Source organism: Zonotrichia leucophrys, unplaced genomic scaffold, assembly GCF_028769735.1.
Source record: "Zonotrichia leucophrys gambelii isolate GWCS_2022_RI unplaced genomic scaffold, RI_Zleu_2.0 Scaffold_161_106799, whole genome shotgun sequence".
Taxonomy (NCBI): Eukaryota; Metazoa; Chordata; class Aves; order Passeriformes; family Passerellidae; genus Zonotrichia; species Zonotrichia leucophrys.
This window is the reverse complement of record NW_026992366.1, coordinates 23,062-38,803: the sequence shown is the minus strand read 5'-3', so window position 1 is coordinate 38,803 and position 15,742 is coordinate 23,062. Positions and strand designations below refer to the sequence as shown.

Here is a 15,742-nt window from a genome sequence, read left to right as displayed (position 1 = left end):
GGGGGCACAGGGACCCCCGGGATGGGCAGGGGGCACAGGGACCCCCGGGATGGGCAGGGGGCACCGGGATGGGCAGGGGGCACCAGGGTGGGCACAGGGACCCCCAGGATGGGCAAGGGGTGTGGGGACCCCCAGGGAACCCTGAGATGGGCAGGGGGCACAGGGACCCTTGGCGTGGGCAGGAGGCATGGGGAGACCCCCGGGGTGGGCAGGGAGATCCCCGGGATGGGCAGGGGGCGTGGGGACCCCCGTGTTGGGTTTGGGGTGTGGGGATGGATCCCCTTTTTGGGGTGGGGGGCTCGGGGGCCCCCGTGTTGGGGTTGGGGGTATGGAGATCTCCTTTTTGGGGTGGGGGGCGGTGGGGACCCCGATTTGGGGGCGGGGCTGGGGGGTCCCCGGGGATTCCCCTCTGGGGGGGGGGGGTGGTCCTGGAGACCCCCGGACCCCTCCCACCATAGGGCTGGGGCTGGGGAGGGGGCCCGGGGGGTTTGGGGTGTGGGTGGCTTTGGGACGGGGTGTCCCCATACTGGGACGGGGATGGCCTGAGGGTGTCCCCGCAATGTCCCCAGGCTGTCCCCGAGCTGTCCCCGCGCTGTCCCCGCAGTGTCCCCACGGTGTCCCCATGGTGGCATTGTGTCCCCTCCCCTGAACCCATGCACAGCGGGCTGCTCTCGGCGCTGGCGCTGTCCCCGCAGTGTCCCCAGCTGTCCCTGGCTGTCCCCACAGTGTCCCCGCAGTGTCCCCAAGGTGTCCCCACGGTGACAGCCGTGTCCCTGTCCCACGGCACAGCGGGCTGCTCTCGGCGCTGTCCCCGCAGTGTCCCCAGGCTGTCCCAGCTGTCCCCGCAGTGTCCCCACGGTGTCCCCATGGTGCCACTGTGTCCCCTGCCCTGTCCCCAGGCACAGCGGGCTGCTCTCGGCGCTGTCCCCGCAGTGTCCCGGGGCTGTCCCCAGGCTGTCCCCGCAGTGTCCCCACGGTGTCCCCACGGTGACAGCGCTGTCCCCTGTCCCCAGGCACAGCGGGCTGCTCTCGGCGCTGGGGCTGGCGCTGTCCCCGCAGTGTCCCGGGGCTGTCCCCAGGCTATCCCCAGGCTGTCCCCGCAGTGTCCCCACGGTGTCCCCATGGTGCCACTGTGTCCCCTGCCCTGTCCCCAGGCACAGCGGGCTGCTCTCGCGCTGGATGGCGCTGTCCCCGCAGTGTCCCGGGGCTGTCCCCGCAGTGTCCCCACGATGTCCCCACGGTGACAGCGCTGTCCCCTGTCCCCAGGCACAGCGGGCTGCTCTCGGCGCTGTCCCGGCATGTCCCGGGCTGTCCCCGCAGTGTCCCCACGGTGTCCCCATGGTGCCACTGTGTCCCCTGTCCCCTGGCACAGCGGGCTGCTCTCGGCGCTGGGGATGGCGCTGTCCCCGCAGTGTCCCCACGGTGTCCCCACGGTGACAGCCGTGTCCCCTGCCCTGTCCCCAGGCACAGCGGGCTGCTCTCGGCGCTGGGGCTGGCTGTGTCTGGGGCTGTCCCAGGCTGTCCCCGCAGTGTCCCCACGGTGTCCCCATGGTGGCATTGTGTCCCCAGGCACAGCGGGCTGCTCTCGGCGCTGGGGCTCGCCCTCGCGGACGCGGTGCAGGAGGAGCAGGAGCCGTGCGCGCTCCCGTACGGCCCGGGCGCGTTCCCGCGGCTCGAGGCGCGCCTCCGCGAGCTGGAGCGGCGCTGCCGGGACGCGCTGAGCGCGCAGGGATTCGCACCGTGAGCGACACCGCGACACCGCGACAGCGCGATACCGCGACATGCGACAGTGTGACAAGCGACACGCAATACCGCGACACCGCGACACCGCGACACCGCGACATGCGACACACGACACTGACACCGCGACATGCGACACCGCGACAGAGCCGGATGGGGGCGGGCGGGAGCGCCGGGGGGGACGGGGACAGAGGGGACAGAGGGGACAGCGGGGATGGGGACAGGCAGGACGGGTGACACTGGGGACAGGGGACACCGGACATGGTGATGCAGTGACACAGGGTCAGGGTGACACGGTGACACGGTGCAAAGGTGATGCAGTGACAGCGTGATGTGGTGGTGGTGACACTTAGTGACATAGTGACAGCGTGACACAGTGGCAGTGACACCGGGACAGGATGAGGCAGTGACACGGTGACACGGTGACAGGGTGATGTGGTGGCTGTGACACTGGGACAGGTAACGTGGTGACACTGGTGCCAGGGTGACATGGTGGCAGTGATATGGGGACATGGTGACGCTGGGGACATGGTGCCAGGGTGACACAGTGACACTGGTGACAGGGTGCTAGGGTGACGTGGTGACAGGGTGACCCGGTGCCTGTGACACTGGTTACAGGGTGGCATGGTGACACAGTGGTGGTGACGCGGTGACGCTGGTGACACAGCGCCAGTGTGACGCTGTGGCAGTGGCACTGGGGACAGGGTGACATGGTCACACGGGGACAGGGTGCCCGTGGGACACAATGACATGGTGACGTGCCAGGACACCTGTGTGACAGTGTGGGTGACACTGGTGACACGGTGCCTGTGTGTGACATGGTGCCAAGGTGCCAGGGTGACTCTGTGGGTGACATGGTGATGGGGTGACAGGGTGACAGTGTGGGTGACACTGGTGACACGGTGCCTGTGGGTGACATGGCGATGGGGTGACAGGGTGACAGTGTGGGTGACATAGTGCCAGGGGGACAGGACACCGTGTGACAGTGTGGGTGCCAGGGTGACAGTGTGGGTAACGTGGTGGCAGTGCCAGGGTAACTCAGTGTCAGTGACACTGGTGCCAGGGTGGCTCAGTGATGTGGTGCCAGGGTGACACAGTGCCAAGGTGCCAGGGTGACACAGTGCCAGGGTGACGCGGTGTGAGGGTGACACAGTGCCAGGGTGACAGGGTGACACACAGTGCCAGGGTGACACAGTACCAGGGTGACGCGGTGCCAGGGTGACAGGACACCGTGTGACAGTGTGGGTGCCAGGGTGACAGTGTGGGTAACGTGGTGGCAGTGCCAGGGTGACTCAGTGATGTGGTGCCAGGGTGCCAGGGTGACGTGGTGCCAGGGTGACACAGTGTCAGTGACACTGGTGCCAGGGTGACTCAGTGGTGTGGTGCCAGGGTGCCAGGGTGACACAGTGCCAGGGTGACACAGTGCCAGGGTGCCAGGGTGACACAGTGTCAGTGACACTGGTGCCAGGGTGATAGGGTGACACAGTGCCAGGGTGACGCGGTGCCAGGGTGACACAGTGCCAGTGACACTGGTGCCAGGGTGACTCAGTGATGTGGTGCCAGGGTGCCAGGGTGACACAGTGCCAGGGTGACAGGGTGACACAGTACCAGGGTGACACAGTACCAGGGTGACATAGTGCCAGGGTGACAGGACACTGTGTGAGTGTGGGTGCCAGGGTGACTGTGTGGGTAACGTGGTGGCAGTGCCAGGGTGACACAGTGTCAGTGACACTGGTGCCAGGGTGACTCAGTGATGTGGTGCCAGGGTGACAGGGTGACACAGTGTCAGTGACACTGGTGCCAGGGTGCCAGGGTGACACACAGTGCCAGGGTGACGTGGTGCGAGGGTGACACAGTGTCAGTGACACTGGTGCCAGGGTGACTCAGTGGTGTGGTGCCAGGGTGACAGGGTGACACAGTGCCAGGGTGACACAGTGTCAGTGATGTGGTGCCAGGGTGACAGGGTGACACAGTGCCAGGGTGACATAGTGCCAGGGTGACAGGACACCGTGTGACAGTGTGGGTGCCAGGGTGACGGTGTGGGTAACGTGGTGGCAGTGCCAGGGTGACACAGTGTCAGTGACACTGGTGCCAGGGTGACTCAGTGATGTGGTGCCAGGGTGACAGGGTGACACAGTGCCAGGGTGACACAGTGCCAGGGTGACGTGGTGCCAGGGTGACGTGGTGCGAGGGTGACACAGTGTCAGTGACACTAGTGCTAGGGTGACTCAGTGGTGTGGTGCCAGGGTGACATAGTGCCAGGGTGACAGGGTGACACAGTGCCAGGGTGCCAGGGTGACACACAGTGCCAGGGTGCCAGGGTGACACAGTGCCAGGGTGACACAGTGCCAGGGTGACGCGGTGCGAGGGTGACACAGTGCCAGGGTGCCAGGGTGACACAGTGCCAGGGTGACACAGTGCCAGGGTGACAGGGTGACACACAGTGCCAGGGTGACAGGGTGACACAGTGCCAGGGTGACAGGGTGACACAGTGTCAGTGACACTGGTGCCAGGGTGACTCAATGATGTGGTGCCAGGGTGACACACAGTGCCAGGGTGACACAGTGCCAGGGTGACGTGGTGCCAGGGTGACACAGTGCCAGGGTGACACACAGTGCCAGGGTGACACAGGTGCCACCGCGTGTCCCCGCAGGGCTCAGATCCGCACGGAGCCGTTCCTGCACCTGCGCTACGAGGGCACCGACTGCGCCCTGATGGTGTCAGCGCAGGGACACCCGCCCGGGCCGGGCACCTGCGGGGCTGGGGACTTCCTGGCGGCCTTCACCGAGAGGTGAGTGTCACCTCTGACCTGTCACAGTGTCACCAGTGCCACCCCAGTGCCACCCAACCTGTCACAGTGCCACCCAGCCTGCCACAGTGCCACCCACCCATCCCTGTGCCACCCGCCTGGGCCTGGCACCTGCGGGGCTGGGGACTTCCTGGGTGCCTTCACCGAGAGGTGAGTGCCACCACCAGCCTGTCACAGTGTCACCAGTGCCATCCCAGTGCCACCAACCCCTGCCCATGGCCACCCAACCTGTCCCAGTACCAGCAGGAGTTTGGTTTCACCATCCCAGGCCAGGCCGTGTGTCCCTGTCTGTGTGTCCCTGTGTGTCACTGTCTGTGTGTCACTGTCTGTGTGTCCCCAAGGTGTCCCTGTCACTGTCCCTGTCCCTGTCCCCAGGTACCAGCAGGAATTTGGTTCCACCATCCTGGGCCACGTGTCACTGTCCCTGTCTGTGTGTCCCCAAGGTGTCACTGTGTCCCTGTCCCCAGGTACCAGCAGGCGTTTGGTTTCACCATCCCAGGCCGTGTCCCTGTGTCACTGTCTGTGTGTCCCTGTCCCGGTGTCAGTGTCCCATGTCCCCATGTCCCTGTCCCCTCAGGTACCAGCAGGAGTTTGGTTTCACCATCCCAGGCCAGGCCGTGTGTCCCTGTCTATGTGTCACTGTCACTGTCACTGTCTGTGTGTCACTGTCACTGTCCGTGTGTCCCTGTCCCTGTCTGTGTGTCCCCAAGGTGTCACTGTGTCCCTGTCCCCAGGTACCAGCAGGAGTTTGGTTCCACCATCCCAGGCCGCGTGTCACTGTCCCTGTCTGTGTGTCCCCAGGGTGTCACTGTCCCTGTCATTGTCCCCATGGTGTCACTGTCCCCATGTCCCCCCAGGTACCAGCAGGAGTTTGGTTTCACCATCCCGGGCCGTGTGTCACTGTGTGTGTGTCACTGTCACTGTCCCCATGTCCCCAAGGTGTCCCTGTCCCCCCAGGTACCAGCAGGAGTTTGGTTTCACCATCCTGGGCCGGGCCGTGTGTCACTGTGTGTGTCACTGTCATTATCCTGGTGTCCCTGTCATTGTCCCCAAGGTGTCCCTGTCACTGTCACTGTCCCCATGTCCCCCCAGGTACCAGCAGGAGTTTGGTTTCACCATCCCGGGCCGTGTGTCCCTGTCCCTGTCTGTGTGTCACTGTGTCACTGTCAGTGTCCCCATGTCCCCAAGGTGTCACTGTCCCCATGTCCCCCCAGGTACCAGCAGGAGTTTGGTTTCACCATCCCGGGCCGTGTGTCACTGTGTGTGTCACTGTCATTATCCTGGTGTCCCTGTCACTGTCCCCATGTCCCCAGGGTGTCACTGTCACTGTCCCCATGTCCCCCCAGGTACCAGCAGGCGTTTGGTTTCACCATCCCGGGCCGGGCCGTGTGTCCCTGTCTGTGTGTGACTGTCTGTGTGTCCCCAAGGTGTCCCTGTCACTGTCCCTGTCCCTAGGTACCAGCAGGAGTTTGGTTTCACCATCCCGGGCCGGGCCGTGCTCGTGGACGATCTGCGGGTCAGGGGCACCGGCAGCACCGAACCCGTGCCCGAGCCCCCCCTGGCGCCCCGGGGGGAGCCCCCCAGGGTGGAGACGGTGAGGGGGGCACTGGGGGGGTGTCACAGGAATGGGGGGCACCGGGGGTACCGGGGGGCACCAGGGGGTCATGGGGAACCGGGGGTGTCACAGGGAATGGGGGGCACAGGGGGCACTGGGGGGTACCGGGGGGCACAGGGGCAATGGGGGGTGTCACAGGGAGTGGGGGGCACCGGGGGTACCGGGGGGCACCAGGGGGTCATGGGGAACCGGGGGTGTCACAGGGAATGGGGGGCACAGGGGGCACTGGGGGGCACAGGGGGCAATGGGGGGAACCAGGGGGTCATGGGGAACCGGGGGGGGCACAGGGAATGGGGAGGGCACAGGGGGCATTGGGGGCACCGGGGGTACCGGGGGGCACCAGGGGGTCATGGGGAACCGGGGGGGGCACAGGGAATGGGGAGGGCACAGGGGGCACTGGGGGGTGTCACAGGGAATGGGGGGCACTGGGGGTACCAGGGGGCACAGGGGCAATGGGGGAACCAGGGGCACAGGGGGCAATGGGGGGAACCAGGGGGCACTGGAGGAAACTGGGGGGGCTGGGGGTGTCTGGGGTCCAAGGGCCTGGGGGGAACTGGGGTCTGGGAGTGACCCCAGGAGTGACCCCAGGTGACCCCAGGTGACCCAAAGTGACCTCAATGTCCCCCCCCCCCGGTGACACAGGGCTATTTCGAGGGGGGGTACCGGGTATGAGGTGACCCCAGGTGACCCCAGGTGTGTCCTCAATGTCCCCCCAGGTGACTCAGGGGTGACCCCAATGTCCCCATGTCCCCCCAGGTGTCCCCCCAGGTGACCCCAATGTCCCCATGTCCCCCCAGGTGACCCAGTGCTATTTCGAGGGGTGGGTGCTGGGTATGAGGTGACCCCAGGTGTGACCCCAGGTGACCCCAGGTGTCCCCCCAGGTGACCCGGTGCTATTTCGAGGGGTGGGTGCTGGGTATGAGGTGACCCCAGGTGTGACCCCAGGTGCCCCCAGGTGACCCCAGGTGTCCCCCCAGGTGACCCCAATGTCCCCATGTCCCCCCAGGTGACCCGGTGCTATTTCGAGGGGGGGTACCGGGACACCCCCGTGTTCCTGCTGGGGGAGCTGGGCCCGGACCACGCCCTGCCCGGGCCGGCCATCGTCATCGACACCAACAGGTGACACACGGACACACGGACACACGGACAGGGACAGGGATGGGGACAGGGACACAGGGACAGGGACCACGCCCTGCCCGGGCCGGCCATCGTCATCGACACCAACAGGTGACACACGGACACACGGACACACGGACAGGGACAGGGATGGGGACACACAGACACACGGACACATGGACACACGGACAGGGACAGGGATGGGGACACACGGACACACGGACACATGGACAGGGACAGGGGGACAGCAGGGGCAGGGGGACAGGGATGGGGACAGGGACAGGGGGACAGGGACCACGCCCTGCCCGGGCTGGCCATTGTCATCGACACCAACAGGTGACACACGGACACACGGACAGGGGGACAGAAGGGACAGGGACAGAGACAGGGGGACAATGGGGACAGGGGGACAATGGGGACACACAGACACACGGACACATGGACAGGGGGACAGCAGGGACAGGGACAGAGACAGGGGGACAATGGGGACACACGGACACATGGACAGGGGGACAGCAGGGACAGGGACAGAGGGGACAGGTACAGGGATGGGACAGGGGGACAGTGGGAGAGGTGACACAGGGACAGGGGCACGGTGGGGACAGGGATGGGGACAGGAGGGGACGGGGATGGGGGACAGGGCAGGGACAAGGACAGGGACAAGGACGGGGACAAGGGGGACAGGTGGGGACAGAGGGGACACCCGGGCATGGTGGCACCTGGGTGGGATTCAGGGGACCCCCCGTGTGACCTGTGGGACCCCGGGGGGCTTTGGGGGGACCCCCCGTGTGACCCCCGTGGCGCCCCCCAGCACGATCGTAGTGGAGCCGGGCTGCGTGGCCCGTGTCACCGCCCTTGGGGACATCAGCATCGAGGTGACGGCGGGGACAGCGCCGGCCCTGGGCCCGGCCATGGAGCCGGTGGCGCTGTCCGTGTTCTCGCACCGCTTCATGAGCATCGCAGGTGGGCTGGGCAGGGGTCTCGAGAGGAATTTGGGGGGGCTTTGGGGGTCCGGGGGGTCCCTGGGCCCGGCCATGGAGCCGGTGGCGCTGTCCGTGTTCTCGCACCGCTTCATGAGCATCGCAGGTGGGCTGGGCAGGGGTCTCGAGGGGGCTTTGGGGGGAATTTGGGGGGAATTTGGGGGGTCCCGGGGGTCCCTGGGCCCGGCCATGGAGCCGGTGGCGCTGTCCGTGTTCTCGCACCGCTTCATGAGCATCGCAGGTGGGATTTGGGGGGCGTTTGGGGGCTTTGGGGGATTTGGGGTTCCTGAGGGTCCTGGGGTTTTTGGGGGTCTGGGGTCCCTGGGCCCGGCCATGGAGCCGGTGGTGCTCTCGGTGTTCTCATACCCTCCATGAGCATCGCAGGTGGGATTTGGGGGCGTTTGGGGGTCCTGGGGGCTTTGGGGGCTTTGGGGGTCCTGGGAGGGTTCTGGGGCTCCATGAGCATCGCAGGTGGATTTGGGGGCGTTTGGGGGTCCTGGGGAGGGGGATTGAGAGGGTTTGGGGTGGTCCTGGGGCTCCATAAACATCACAGGTGGGACTTTGGGGGCTTTGGGGGGACTTTGGAGGGCTTTCAGGGTCTGAGTGGATCCTGAGGGTCCTGGGGGGTCGTGGGTGGTTCCTGAGGGAATTTGGGGGGTCCTGGGGTCCTGGGCCCGGCCATGGAGCCGGTGGCGCTGTCCGTGTTCTCGCACCACTCATGAGCATCGCAGGTGGGATTTGGGGGCGTTTGGGGGGTCCTGGGGGCTTTGGGGGTCCTGGAGGGTTCTGGGGCTCCATGAGCATCGCAGGTGGGATTTGGGAGGGGTTTGGGGGGGTTTTTGGGGTGGCTGGGGGGGCTTTCAGGGGTCTGATTGGATCCTAAGGGGTCCTGGGGGTGTCCTGGGGGGCTTTGGGGGGTCCTGAAGGGTGTCTTGGGGGTCTCCTGGGGCTCCATGAGCATCACAGGTGGGGCTTTGGGGGGCTTTGGGGGGACTTTGGAGGGGCTTTCAGGGGTCTGAGTGGATCCTGGGGGTCCTGGGTGGTCCTCGGGTGGTTCCTGAGGGGGTCTCTGTGGATCCCCCCGAGGTGTCCCCATTTCTGGGGTGTCCCTGGGGGTCCCCAAAGACAGGGACCCCTCAATTCAAACTCATCCCTCCAGGCAGATCCAGCACTGGGGGTCCTGAGGTGGTCCCGGGGGTGGTCCCGGGGGTCTCAGGGGTGGTCCCGGGGGTCTCTGTGGGTTCCCCTGGGGTTCCCCGTTTTTGGGGTGCCCCTGAGGGTTCTGTGGCCCCGCAGGGACCCCTCAGTTCAATCTCATTGCTTGAGGCAGACACAGGGCTGGGGGTCCTGGGGTGGTCCCAGGGTGGTCCCGGGGGGTCTCAGGGCTGGTTCCCGGGGGTCTCTGTGGGTTCCCGGGGGTCCCCCCGTTTTTGGGGTGCTCCTGAGGGGTCCCCAAAGACAGAGACCCCTCAATTCAAACTCATCCCTCGAGGCACACCCAGCACTGGGGGTCCCGGGGTGGTCTCAGGGGTGGTCCCGGGGGTCTCAGGGCTGGTTCCCGGGGGTCCCCCCGTTTTTGGGGCGCCCCCTGAGGGTGCCGTGACCCCTCAATTCCATCTCATCCCCCTCAGATCCCCGAGACAGATCCAGCACTGGGGGTCCCAGGGTGGTCCCGGGGGTCCCAGGGTGGTCCCGGGGGTCTCAGGGCTGGTTCCCGGGGGTCTCAGGGCTGGTTCCGGGGGGTCTCAGGGCTGGTTCCCGGGGGTCTCAGGGCTGGTTCCCGGGGTCCCCCCGTTTTTGGGGCGCCCCCTGAGGGTGCCGTGTCCCCGCAGAGCAGATGGGGCGCACGCTGCAGCGCACGGCCATCTCCACCAACATCAAGGAGCGCCTCGACTTCTCGTGCGCCCTGTTCGGGCCCGACGGGGGGCTCGTGTCCAACGCCCCCCACATCCCCGTGCACCTGGGCGCCATGCAGGAGGCCGTGCAGTTCCAGGTGGGGGGATTTGGGGGGTCCCGGGGGGATTTGGGGGTCCCAGGGCCATGCAGGAGCCGTGCAGTTCCAGGTGAGGGGGTTCGAGGGAATTTGGGGGGTCCTGGGGGTGTTTGGGGGTCTCTGGTTCGTGTCCAACGCCCCCCACATCCCCGTGCACCTGGGCGCCATGCAGGAGGCTGTGCAGTTCCAGGTGGGGGATTTGGGGGTCCAGGGGGTTTTGGGGGGTCCCAGGGGGGTTTGGGGGTCCCAGGGCCATGCAGGAGCCGTGCAGTTCCAGGTGGGGGGATTTGGGGGGTCCCAGGGGGATTTGGGGGGGTCTTGGGGGGATTTGGGGGTCCCAGGGGGGTTTGGGGGGGATTTGGGGTAGATTTGGGTGGGTTTGGGTAGGTTTGGGGGTCTCAGAGGGAGTTTAGGGGTCCCAGGGCCATGCAGGAGCCGTGCAGTTCCAGGTGGGGGGATTTGGGGGGATTTGGGTGGTTTTGGATAGGTTTGAGTGTCTCAGAGGGATTTGGGGGGTCCATGGGGGGATTTGGGGGGTCCTGGGGGGGTTTGGGGGTCCCAGGGCCATGCAGGAGCTGTGCAGTTCCAGGTGAGGGGATTGGGGGGGATTTTGGGGTTCCCAGAGTGGATTTGGGGGGATTTTGGGGGGATTTGGGGTCATGGGGAGATTTTGGGGTTCCCAGAGTGGATTTGAGGGGATTTTGGGGGGATTTGGGGTCATGGAGGATTTTGGGGGATTTTGGGGTTCCCTGGAGGGGATTTGGGGGGTTCAGGAGGGAATGTGGGAGGGCATGGGGGTAATTTGGGGGGATTTGGGGTCATGGAGATTTTTGGGTTCCTGGGGTGGATTTTGGGGTTCACCCTCCCCCCGTGCCCCCCCAGATCCGTAACCTGGGCCCGGAGCTGAGGGAGGGAGACGTGATCCTGAGCAACCACCCGATGGCGGGGGCAGCCACCTGCCCGACCTGACCGTCATCACACCTGTGAGTGACTGACACACCTGGGGACACACCTGGGACACACCTGTATGTGACACACCTGGGCTGGGATCCTGAGCAACCACCCGATGGCGGGGGGCAGCCACCTGCCCGACCTGACCGTCATCACACCTGTGAGTGACACCTGGGACACACCTGGGACACACCTGTCAATGACACACCTGGGACACACCTGTGAGTGACACACCTGGGGACAGGGACACACCTGTGTGTGACACACCTGTGAGTGAGTGATACACCTGGGGGGGACACCTGTGTGTGACACACCTGGGGACAGTGACACACCTGGGGACACCTGGGCTGTGATCCTGAGCAACCACCGATGGCGGGGGGCAGCCACCTGCCCGACCTGACCGTCATCACACCTGTGAGTGACACCTGGGGACACACCTGTGTGTGACACACCTGGGACACACCTGGGCTGGGATCCTGAGCAACCACCCAATGGCGGGGGGCAGCCACCTGCCCGACCTGACCGTCATCACACCTGTGAGTGACACCTGGGACACACCTGTGACACACCTGGGGGTGACACCTGTATGTGACACACCTGGGACAGGGACACACCTGCGGACACACCTGGGCTGGGATCCTGAGCAACCACCCAATGGCGGGGGGCAGCCACCTGCCCGACCTGACCGTCATCACACCTGTGAGTGACACCTGGGGGTGACACCTGTGTGTGACACACCTGGGGGTGACACACCTGGGCTGGGATCCTGAGCAACCACCCGATGGCGGGGGGCAGCCACCTGCCCGACCTGACCGTCATCACACCTGTGAGTGACACACCTGTGACACACCTGTGTGTGACACACCTGTGAGTGACACACCTGGGGACAGGGACACACCTGTGACACACCTGGGCTGTGATCCTGAGCAACCACCCGATGGCGGGGGGCAGCCACCTGCCCGACCTGACCGTCATCACACCTGTGAGTGACACACCTGTGTGTGACACACCTGGGGACACACCTGGGGGTGACACCTGTGTGTGACACACCTGGGGGTGACACACCTGTGAGTGACACACCTGGGACACACCTGTGTGTGACACCTGGGGACACGCCAGGCGACAGGGACACACCTGGGACACACCTGTGACACACCTGGGGGTGACACACCTGGGGACACACCTGTGAGTGACACACCTGGGGACAGGGACACACCTGGGACACACCTGTGAGTGACACCTGGGGACAGGGACACACCTGGGACACACCTGTGAGTGACACACCTGGGGACACACCTGGGACACACCTGTGAGTGACACCTGGGGACACACCTGTGAGTGACACACCTGGGACACACCTGGGGACAGGGACACACCTGGGACACACCTGTGTGTGACACACCTGGGCTGGGATCCTGAGCAACCACCCGATGGCGGGGGGCAGCCACCTGCCCGACCTGACCGTCATCACACCTGTGAGTGAGTGACACACCTGTGTGTGACACACCTGGGACACACCTGGGACAGGGACACACACCTGTGTGAGTGACACACCTGGGGACACACCTGGGGACAGGGACACACCTGTGTGTGACACACCTGGGGGTGACACACCTGGGACACACCTGTGACACACCTGTGAGTGACACACCTGGGGACACACCTGGGACACACCTGTGAGTGACACACCTGGGGACAGCGACACACCTGTGTGTGACACACCTGTGAGTGACACACCTGGGGACACACCTGGGGGTGACACACCTGTGACACACCTGTGTGTGACACACCTGTGAGTGACACACCTGGGACACACCTGTGAGTGACACACCTGGGGACAGGGACACACCTGTGAGTGACACACCTGGGGGTGACACACCTGTGAGTGACACACCTGTGAGTGACACACCTGTGAGTGACACACCTGGGACACACCTGTGAGTGACACACCTGGGGACAGGGACACACCTGTGTGTGACACACCTGTGAGTGACACACCTGGGGACACACCTGGGGGTGACACACCTGTGACACACCTGGCGACAGGGACACACCTGGGACACACCTGTGAGTTAGTGACACACCTGGGGACAGGGACACACCTGGGACACACCTGTGAGTGACACCTGGGGACACACCAGGCGACAGGGACACACCTGGGGACACACCTGGGACAGCCGGGACACCCCCAGGTGTCCTGGCTGGGTGTCCCCAGGGTTTTCAGCTCTCCCGTGTCACCTGTCCTCAGGTGTTCTCACCAGGCCAGCCCCGCCCCATGTCACCTATCCCAGGTGTCCACCCCAGTGTCCCGTCTGACCCCAGTGTCACCTGTCCCAGGTGTCTAACCCAGTGTCACCTCTCTGACCCAGTGTCACCTGTGCCAGGTGTCCAACCCAGTGTCACCTGTCCCAGGTGTCCACCCCAGTGTCCCCTCTGACCCCAGTGTCACCTGTCCCAGGTGTCCACCCCAGTGTCCCATCTGACCCCAGTGTCACCTGTCCCAGGTGTCCTGTCCCAGCTGTGTAACCCCTCACTGTCACCTGTCCCAGGTGTTCTGGCCAGGTGTTCCCTGCCTGGTGTTTTTCGTGGCCACGCCTGACCCCAGTGTCACCTGTCCCATGTCCCTAACCCCAATGTCACCTGTGTATCCCCATGTCACCTGTCCCATGTCCCTGACCCCAGTGTCACCTGTCCTGTGTCCCTAACCCCAGTGTCACCTGTGTAACCCCAGTGTCACCTCTGTATCCCCAGTGTCACCTGTCCTGTGTCCCTAACCCCAGTGTCACCTGTGTATCCCCATGTCACCTGTCCCATGTCCATAACCCCAGCGTCACCTGTCTGACCCCAATGTCAATGTCACCTGTCTAACCCCAGTGTCACCTGTCCCAGGTATTCTGGCCAGGTGAGCCCCGCCCCGTGTTCTTCGTGGCCAGCTGTGGTCACCACACCTGACCCAGTGTCACCTGTCCCTCCCCAATGTTACCGTTACCTGTCCCAGGTGTCCCTGTCCCATGTCCCTGACCCCAGTGTCACCTGTGTATCCCCATGTCACCTGTCCCGTGTCCCTAACCCCAGTGTCACCTGTGTAACCCCACTGTCACCTGTGTATCCCCCCAATGTCACCTGTCCCATGTCCCTGACCCCAGTGTCACCTGTCCTGTGTCCCTAACCCCAGTGTCACCTGTGTAACCCCAGTGTCACCTGTCCCATGTCCCTAACCCCAGTGTCACCTGTGTAACCCCAGTGTCACCTCTGTATCCCATGTCACCTGTCCCATGTCCCTGACCCCAGTGTCACCTGTGTATCCTCATGTCACCTGTCCTGTGTCCCTAACCCCAGTGTCACCTGTGTAACCCCAGTGTCACCTGTCCCATGTCCCTAACCCCAGTGTCACCTGTGTATCCCCAGTGTCACCTGTCCAATGTCCCTAACCCCAGTGTCACCTGTGTAACCCCACTGTCACTTGTGTATCCTCATGTCACCTGTCCCATGTCCCTGACCCCTCAATGTCACCTGTCCCAGGTGTCTGACCCCTCAATGTCACTGTTACCTGTCCCAGGTGTTCTGGCCAGGTGAGCCCCGCCCCGTGTTCTTCGTGGCCAGCCGGGGTCACCACACCTGACCCGGTGCCACCTGTGTAACCCCAGTGCCATCTGTGTAACCCCAGTGTCACCTGTCCTGTGTCCCTGACCCCAGTGTCACCTGTGTAACCCCCCAATGTCACCTGTCCCATGTCCCTGACCCCAGTGTCACCTGTGTAACCCCAGTGTCACCTGTCCCGTGTCCCTGACCCCAGTGTCACCTGTCCCCTGTCCCTAACCCCAGTGTCACCCTTACCTGTGGCAGGTGTTCTGGCCAGGTGAGCCCCGCCCCGTGTTCTTCGTGGCCAGCCAGGGTCACCACACCTGACCCAGTGTCACCTGTCCCACCCCAATGTTACAGTTACCTGTCCCAGGTGTCCTGTCCCATGTCCCTGACCCCAGTGTCACCTGTGTATCCCCAGTGTCACCTGTGTAACCCCCCCGTGCCACCTGTCCCATGTCCTCAACCCCAGTGTCACCTGTGTAACCCCAGTGTCACCTGTCCCATGTCCCTAACCCCAGTGTCACCTGTGTAACCCCAGTGTCACCTGTCCCATGTCCCTAACCCCAGTGTCACCTGTGTATCCCCAGTGTCACCTGTGTATCCTCATGTCACCTGTCCCATGTCCCTGACCCAGTGTCACCTGTGTAACCCCAGTGTCACCTGTGTATCCCCAGGGTCACCTGTGTAACCCCTCAATGTCACCTGTCCCGTGTCCCTAACCCCAGTGTCACCTGTGTATCCTCATGTCACCTGTCCCATGTCCCTAACCCCAGTGTCACCTGTGTACCCCCAGTGTCACCTGTCCCATGTCCCTGACCCCAGTGTCACCTGTGTATCCCCAGTGTCACCTGTCCCATGTCCCTAACCCCAGTGTCACCTGTGTATCCCCAGTGTCACCTGTGTATCCTCATGTCACCTGTCCCATGTCCCTGACCCCAGTGTCACCTGTGTAA

The 15,742-nt window shown here is 64.4% G+C and overlaps 1 protein-coding gene across 1 annotated transcript in view; it reads left to right on the top strand.

The window, feature by feature from the left end:
- The window catches only part of OPLAH (5-oxoprolinase, ATP-hydrolysing), a gene marked incomplete at its 3' end in the record, with an annotated part of 66,718 nt that overhangs the window by 28,377 nt on the left and 22,599 nt on the right, over positions 1–15,742 (top strand). The window contains 8 exon segments of the mRNA XM_064738053.1: positions 1,570–1,740; positions 4,394–4,531; positions 6,005–6,143; positions 7,171–7,283; positions 8,092–8,243; positions 10,093–10,253; positions 11,136–11,190; positions 11,193–11,236. Coding sequence (XP_064594123.1) covers positions 1,570–1,740; positions 4,394–4,531; positions 6,005–6,143; positions 7,171–7,283; positions 8,092–8,243; positions 10,093–10,253; positions 11,136–11,190; positions 11,193–11,236 — 973 coding nt within the window.